General features: G+C 39.4%; 1 protein-coding gene across 1 annotated transcript in view; it reads right to left on the bottom strand.

Annotated features, from left to right (window-relative positions):
- Window positions 1-2,841: 2,841 nt before the first annotated feature.
- ARPC5 (actin related protein 2/3 complex, subunit 5, 16kDa) overlaps window positions 2,842-8,041 on the bottom strand; it is a 14,944-nt gene continuing 9,744 nt past the window's right edge. The window contains exons 2-3 of the mRNA XM_012639989.1: window positions 7,301-7,477; window positions 2,842-4,164 (exon numbers count right to left, since the gene is read on the bottom strand). Of these exons, the coding sequence (XP_012495443.1) occupies window positions 4,102-4,164; window positions 7,301-7,477 (240 nt within the window). The 3' untranslated portion in view covers window positions 2,842-4,101. The remainder of the gene's footprint in view (window positions 4,165-7,300; window positions 7,478-8,041) is intronic.

Raw genomic sequence — 8,041 nt, 5'->3', positions numbered from 1 at the left:
GAGGTTGCTGTGAGCTAGGCTGACGCCACGGCACTCTAGCCCGGTCAACAGAGAAAGACTCTGTCTCAAAAAACAAACAAACAAACTACCCTGCCTGAGAAGTCACATATTTAATTAGTAGAAATGACTGGCAAAATGAAGCAGGGAGAGTAGAGAAAGCAAAGAGAGAAGGAAGGCAGCAGATGCATGGACTGCAGAGAGAGGAGAGGAAAATAATTAGAGAAAGGAAAGGATACATGGCAACTGAAAACAACAAGTGGAAAGGGTGGAGGTAGACGAAAGCAAGTTAGAACTTATCCAACCCCACACAAACCCAACCAAAAGCTAGCCCATGTGCGTTGGTGTCAGGCGCAAAGAACACAAATATTTGCAGTCAGGTTGGTGCGTGGTGAATGGTGCTTTGGTTCTTCATCCATGCAGGTCTGTGATTTTTGATCCTGTTTTTCTCAAGCCCAGAGTTCTACCTCAGGGATCTCCCATTTCCCAGGACTTTCCCATGCAAAACTCCAATTTTCAGCTGGTTTTGAAATCAGAATATGAGGCATTCCAGAAGTGTGCATGGAGACAGTCTTCCAATTTGGAGTACCTCCAAAATAGAGCCCCCGGCAATTACAATGGAGGAAGGTGGGCCAAAGTGATTGTTAGGAATTTGATTTAGCAAATAAATTTTAGTTGTGAACAATAATCTGTTGAGCTTGGCTAAAGAGAGACTGCAGCCCTGGTTCTCACTAAATGTAATTACGACAAAATTAATTAAAATAGTAGTTTATTAGTTAAAATACATCTACAAAAACAGGGAATCTATTAAAAATGAGGTTAGAAGTCACTATCTGTAATATATATAACTCCACTAGAAAGAAGTGACTTAGGGTTGGGATTTCTTAAAGTATGTGGTTTTCTGTTGTGATTTGCTCTTTACCCAGTATTTTCAGTAGATTTACAAATCATGAAAATGAGGTAAAACTCACGGTGAACAATAGCTTGCTCTCTGTGCCGCCCAGTGTGCCTGTAGCTGCAGCACCTCTCCAAATCTTTGCTCACTTCTGCATCCGTCAGCTTTTGCCTCCGGGAAGAGGTCCTGAGTTGATCTTTCCTTTCCACACTGTCGCCCAAGTACCAAGGTTTGGGAAAACTCCAACCCTCATCTGTCCTAGAAGCATCTTTATTCCCCAAGCACTAGACTTGAGAAAGAAATGTTACGTTAAAAACACTGAAACTGTAAGAATGATGACAATTAAACCCACTTCAATTTTCTCTTCTTTCTACTCTGTGTCAATTGGACCTTCTGTCCCTTCTGCCCTGCGAGGCCCAGTGCAGATTGAGCTGGCTCACTTTGACTACTCTGAGCCACCTTGCTCTTGCTGTTCTCCCAGCACTAACTCCATTTATAGTCAAATGTGAGATTATATGACATTTATTTTAAACTGTATAAATATTACCTCCCAATTAAGATGAAAGCAAATGGTGGGCAAGGCCCAGTCTTCATGAGTTATGATCTTGTGAGCCTAGGGGTCACAGTAAATGCTTAAAAAATAAATACTTGGGTAATTTGTACCATCTACATACTGATTTCACCTGTGTGATAATGATTTCCTTAAGCCATCATCATACTTGCTATCAAGTATGACTGTTACCTAATGACCAAAAAAGGGTATGCTTACCATTCCTTCCCCTTTATAAAATGACAAAAATGAAACAAAAACAAATATGGTAAAAACAAACCAAACAATAAAACCACTGAGATTAAAATAGAAGGGAGTGGGAGGTAAAGAACCACTTTTGTGCCAAAATGTGCCTTGGCATTTATATATTCTCTTCCACCATTAATCCTATCCCCACTCTTTCCACCAAGGATGGTATGTCACGGTTGCTAAACCCTGGGCTGACCTTTGCCCAGGATGCGGTAGTTGAGCCAGTTGTTTCCAGTTTGTATCCATTCTGATTCAGTCCCTATGCTGCACTGCTTGTTAAATATTTTTCTTATCTCCCCAGAGTAAAGCCGATAGACTGGCAGATTCTAAATGCAGTCATTCCTGTGAGTATAGATTATGGATCTCCAGAATATTCCACAACACTTCAGTCATGAAAGCCATGTGAAGAAGCATTTTATGAAAAAGCATTGCAGTATTACTTTTGTTTTCATTTTAAAGTTTGTAAGTGGTTATGCTGTATCTACTTGACTACCTCTAATACCTATTGCTTAGGGCACAGTGGCACACGCCTGTAGTCCTCGCTACTCGGGAGGCTGAGGCAGGAGGATTGCTTAAGGCCAGTTCAAGGCTGCAGTGAGCCGTGATTGTGCCTGTGAATAGCCACTGTACTTTAGCCTGGGCGATACAGCAAGACCTTATCTCTAAAAAAATATTAAAAAATAAAATAATACCTATTGCTTAGTTTCTCTTCACCCATACTGCTCTGAATTGCCTGGAAGCTTTTTAAAAGCTTTAAAAGCAGGAATCTAGTAAGGTGCAGCTGGGAAGCAAAGAGAGGTTGCTGTGAGTAGGTCAGTATAAGAAATAGATTTGAGGTGTAAGAAAGAGGAGTTTAGAAGTTGGGAATCAATGACTGCAGCTGCTAGGCTACCTTGCACATTCTAGTCCAGGTCTTTGGGCAATGATCCTACCACTGGCATCCAGGCGGCTGTGGAATCACTCCACAGGCTTCGGTGGTGCTCTGACATCATTAATGACTCTCTCCTCTGTCACCTTATATTTGTACAAAAGAGTCTTAATAAACCCACCAAATTTGTTCTTGTTAAGAGTACAAGACTTGGTGGTAGGAGCAGGAAATCTTTCCTCTTAATTAACTGTACATTCATAAGTATTAAAAGAAGAGAAAATAAATTATTCAACACTGACATTTTATTTCCGAAGTTCATCATTTTTACAAAACAAAACAGAACAAAAAGCAGGTATCAAAAACAGCAAAGAGTTTACAGAATTTCTGCACCAGTTTTCACGTAAGTCAGTGATTATGAAACTGGTGTCCAATGTAAATACTAAACACAGGCTGATTTCCCTCTTGGTCAGGTGGTTTGTTTTGGAGCTACTTATAATAACAACTTTTTAGAAGCACCGGTCATTATTTGAGAACCGATTTGGTCTGTCCAACAAAGTAAACAATTTTTTGCTGTGTGGCATTTTCTTTTTTTTAAAAAACACTGAGCTAAAACACAGAATGTGTATTTGTTTGGATCTGAACCAAATCTTTTGAGATCCACATTACCCTGAAGAACACTGAAGACATTTATGGGGCATATTAAATAGTGTATTAAATACTAGTTGTATACCTCATAATGTCTAAGGCAGCTACTATATTTCTAAAGAAAATAGTATTTCATTCAGAGGCTGCCCCGAGTATGAATTACATCATAGTTTCCACATCCTTTCTGATTTGGAGTAGTTTCCCCAAACAGAACCATATAACTGGAACACAACTTTGACGTCCATGCCAAACAAGCAGATATTTTACAGATACATTTTTACAGAGCAAGCCTTCTTGCTCTGAACCCTGAAATTGAGAGGCCATGATTATTGGATGCTGAGAGGAAGGAGCATACTTCAACTCACAGCACAGATAATCTGGAGGCAAGCAGAAACAAAGCTGGGACTTCGTTTGGAAACACGTTTTGCTTAAATAAGGGAAGTATGGTGTAGTTTTGCAATGTTAATAGCTGCCAGTCTCCCATATTTTTTTATAAAGATCACTTGATGGCTAGCAATGAGATAGGAAACTGGCCTCAAATTCTGATCAAATCTCTCAGTATTAGTTAAAAATAATACAAAACAGAAACCAGCCATTAGGGGTTAAAAATTGCACAAATTGAATGTAAATTATACTATATACAGACTGGTGTACACATCATTGAAATGGTTTCGAGAGGATGAAACTCCGTTGAAACAAAATTTCCTCAATGTTATTCCAATTTTCAGTAAAGGAAAACTGATATGTAATATTCTTCTTTGCAGATATGAAAAAGGAAGCAAGAAGGCAAAGCTGAGAGAAACAGATGCTACCCACAGGGCAGCGGTGGCATTTGGTTGTTTTGGTCTTTGTACCAGCAACTCCCACTCCCCTGGCAGAGATCCAGTTCCTGCTGGACTACACGGTTTTCCTTGCAGTCAAGACACGAACAATGGACCCTACTCCTCCAGCAGCAAGTGCCTAAAAACACACCAAAATGTAAATGTTGGCACAATCATACATGGTCAATTCTCATATCAAGTAAAACACTTTTCTTAAAGAAGGAATGTGTCAGCTATAGATTCTGAATTCATTAATTTAGTAAATACTTCCTGGGCACCTATTATGTACAAGTCACTATTGGTGGCACTAGGGACACAGTAGTAAACAAAACCTTTAAAATCCCTGCCTTCATGAGCTTACATTCTAGCGAGATACTAGTTTACATCGTTTCTAAATAATGTTTTTAAAAATACACAGCATAATGTTCTTGCCTAAAACAGGTGCTCAAATATTAATTTAGGACGTTCTGCATCTCTCATTCTCAATACACAGTCAGGAGAAAATTCAAACTGTGATCATCCACCTCAACTTCCATTTATATCAGTCAGCCTTTATCAGATTTTTTTTCCCCCCAAATAAGATATTACTTAATAGCTAAGAACTTAGGAACTTTGACTCGAACTTGAAAAACTGAAAGTCATGATTAAGTATTAGGAATCTGAAGCTCTGGTTTACCCCTGTTCAGAAAATATTTAGTTAGTATCTTTGTGTACTGAGTATTGTGCTAGATGCTGGGGATACAAAAATGGACAAATACAGTATTTTCAGGTCTACTGTGAGGAGACAGATACATAAACAGATAACTTTAATGTATGAAATGAGAATTATGTTTAGGGTGCTATTAAAGCACCCAGAAGGGGCACATACCCAGCCTGACAGTATAGAGGAGTGTTTCAGGTAAGGCTTCCCGGAGAACACAACACGTTAAATGACGGACCAACACCAGAAAATCATGGCAAATATACGGAGGTGTGAAACGGTAGGGAGCATTCAGGGAAAAGGCTGGCGCTGTCGCAGCTGGAGGGGAAGAAAGCCATGGAAGATGAGGCTAGACTTGGGAACCTGGACTTTAACATGCAAGCGACTGGCAAGGGCAGATTTGGATTTTAAAGAGATCATTCTGATGGCTGGGTAGAGAACAGATTTGGAGGAGGCAAAACTGGTAGCTAGGAAACCAGTCAGGAAACTATAGCAACAGACTAGGAGAGATGCTGCGAACAGATGCAGCAGAGAAGTATTCGAACGGGTGGATTTCAGAAGTACCTAGGGGATAAGATTCGCAAAAACTTGTAACTGATATTAGGAAGAAATGAAAACTTAACACCTGCCTCAGTTTCCCCATTTACAAAAGAGGAATAACAGCAAGTTTTTCCTCCTAGGATTTTAATGACAATTATATGAGTTAATATTTATAAAGTCCTTAGAAGAGTGTTTGGAACATAGCAAGTGTTCGATCAATGTTTACTATGATCCGCAGACTCCACTGGAACTAAGCTGTTTGAGTTTTAAAGCTGGCGCTTCATCTGATAAAGATGTTTATATACTTTGTAGGGTTGTAAGGATTAAGTGAAACATAAACTGATACTACAGTGCCTGGGAAACGGAGTGGTCCATGAATAGGATGACCATATAAATTACTGTCCAAATTGGTACCTTTCAGAGGGAAAGGGGGGATTATTCAAAAGTTATGACAAGACAACAGACATAAACTGGGGCTATCTTGGGAAAACTGTGAGGAATGGTTACTCCACCCTTAAATGTTAGCTCTTTTTGACAGTATATGAGGGATAAAGTGACTTGACCAAGGCTAAACAAGTTTTACTATCTATTTTTATCTTATGTGTGTGGGTTTTCACTCAGATACACTTAAAACAGACATTCTACAGTTTCTGAAAAACTGAGTTTTGGGAATTGTAAGATGTTATAGAATATACCCTTTATCTGTGGTTGGTTCTGTTTAAATGTTATTGTTGATATTTGCACCAGTTTAAGAGTTAGGTATTAAAGGTGACCCCATCAACTTGTTATTCAAAGCTCAAAATCCCTGCTACCTCTTCCTCTCCATCCCCCCCCCCTTTTTTTTTTTGAGACAGAGTCTCACTCCTTTGCCCGGGCTAGAGTGAGTGCCGTGGCGTCAGCCTAGCTCACAGCAACCTCAAACTCCTGGGCTCAAGTGATCCTCCTGCCTCAGCCTCCCGAGTAGCTGGGACTACAGGCATGCGCCACCATGCCCGGCTAATTTTTTCCGTATATTTTTAGTTGTCCAATTAATTTCTTTCTATTTTTAGTAGAGATGGGGTCTTGCTCTTGCTCAGGCTGGTTTCGAACTCCTGAGCTCAAACAATCCACCCGCCTCGGCCTCCCAGAGTGCTAGGATTACAGGTGTGAGCCACCACGCCCGGCCCTCTTCCCCCCTTTTTGATGGACGACGTACTAGCATCTGCTTACTTGCAAAATATATGCATAAAAATAGAAAAAAGGATTTAAGAATTCTCAATCCCTTCCCCCAAGATTTCTTTTTTAAATTGTGGTAAAATATATAACATAAAATGTGCCATTTTAGCCACCTTTAAGTATAAAATCCAGTGGCATTATATTCACAATGTTGTGCAGCCGTCACCACTGCTTCCAAAATTGTTTCACCACCCTAAACAGAAACTCTATACCCATTAAGCAATAACTCCCTATTCCCTGCTTTCCCTAGTCCCTGGTAACCTCTAATGATTTTCTGTTCCTTTGAATTTGCCTATTCTAGATTACTTCATGTAAGTGAAATTACAAAATATTTGTACTCTTGTGTTAGGCTTATTTTGCTTGGTATAATGTTTTCAAGGTTCATCCGTGTTGGAGCATGTACCAGAATACACACACTCCTTTTTATGGCTGAATAATATTCCATGGTATGAATGAATGTACCACATTTTATCTGCTCATCTGTTCATGAATCCTAGGTTGTTTCCACCTTTTGGTCACTGTGAAAGAATTCTTGATTTTTATGGCTTATTTTCTTTTGCAAAGTTTTACCTTAATTCAAAATTCAAGGTTATGTTTAATGAATAATCATTACTGAATGAACATAAGTGTTATAAATCAGAATCTCTGAAGACCAAGGCTAGTAAGCATAAATCTGAACTATCATTTTCATGGATGTTATTTGCAATAATAAAGATAGATGTATAACCAAGTCACAATGGTTATTTAGGTGAGAGAGGTTGTCATTGTTATTCTCTATTATAAAGGAACCAATTATATAGATTTATAATTCATAACTTACCTTTTCATGCCATTGCAATAACATAGCACTGCTATTGTCAGAGGGGCTCTCAAAGCCTTTATAAATATACTTCATTAGGAGATCCACACCATTCTTGTCCAGAGATTGAACTGCCTTTTCAATATCATTAGCTTTAAATGAGATGAGCACCTTCAAGACAATGCTGCCTGCCCGATCCTGGGGGTAAATAAATAACAGATCATTTAAACATGTGTGTGGGGGTGACTTACAATTTTAGAAAGGCCACAGCAAGGTGACATTTGAGTAAAGAACTAAAAGATGTGAAAGAGGAAGGAAAGTGTTTCAGACAGAGGAAAGGAATGTTACTAGTGTGTGTTCAGGATGTTCAAGGAATAGCCAAAAAGACTCAATGTGGCTGGAGCAGAGCGGTGGGAGGAAAGCAGGAGAGCAGGTCAGAGGTTATGGGAGGATAGATCATGCGAGACCTGCAGGCATTGTAAGGATTTTGGCTTTTATCTAGACGTTGGAAGGTTTTAAGAGCAGTGATATAAACTGACTCACATTTTAAGAGGGTCACTTTGATGTCTATGTTGAAATTATGCCGTGGGGGCCGCGGGCAAGGTAAGCAGGGAGACCAACTAGGAAGTAACTGCAAGAATACTGGCTGGATTTGGTTAGCATGGTAGCAGTGGAGGTCGTATTATTCTTAACATAATTGAAGGCAGAGCCGAGAGGATTTGCTAACAGATCAATGTGATAATGTAACAATTTATTAAAACA

Source organism: Propithecus coquereli, unplaced genomic scaffold, assembly GCF_000956105.1.
Source record: "Propithecus coquereli isolate 6110/MARCELLA unplaced genomic scaffold, Pcoq_1.0 Scaffold146, whole genome shotgun sequence".
Classification (NCBI taxonomy): Eukaryota; Metazoa; Chordata; class Mammalia; order Primates; family Indriidae; genus Propithecus; species Propithecus coquereli.
This window is presented reverse-complemented; position numbering and strand designations above follow the sequence as displayed.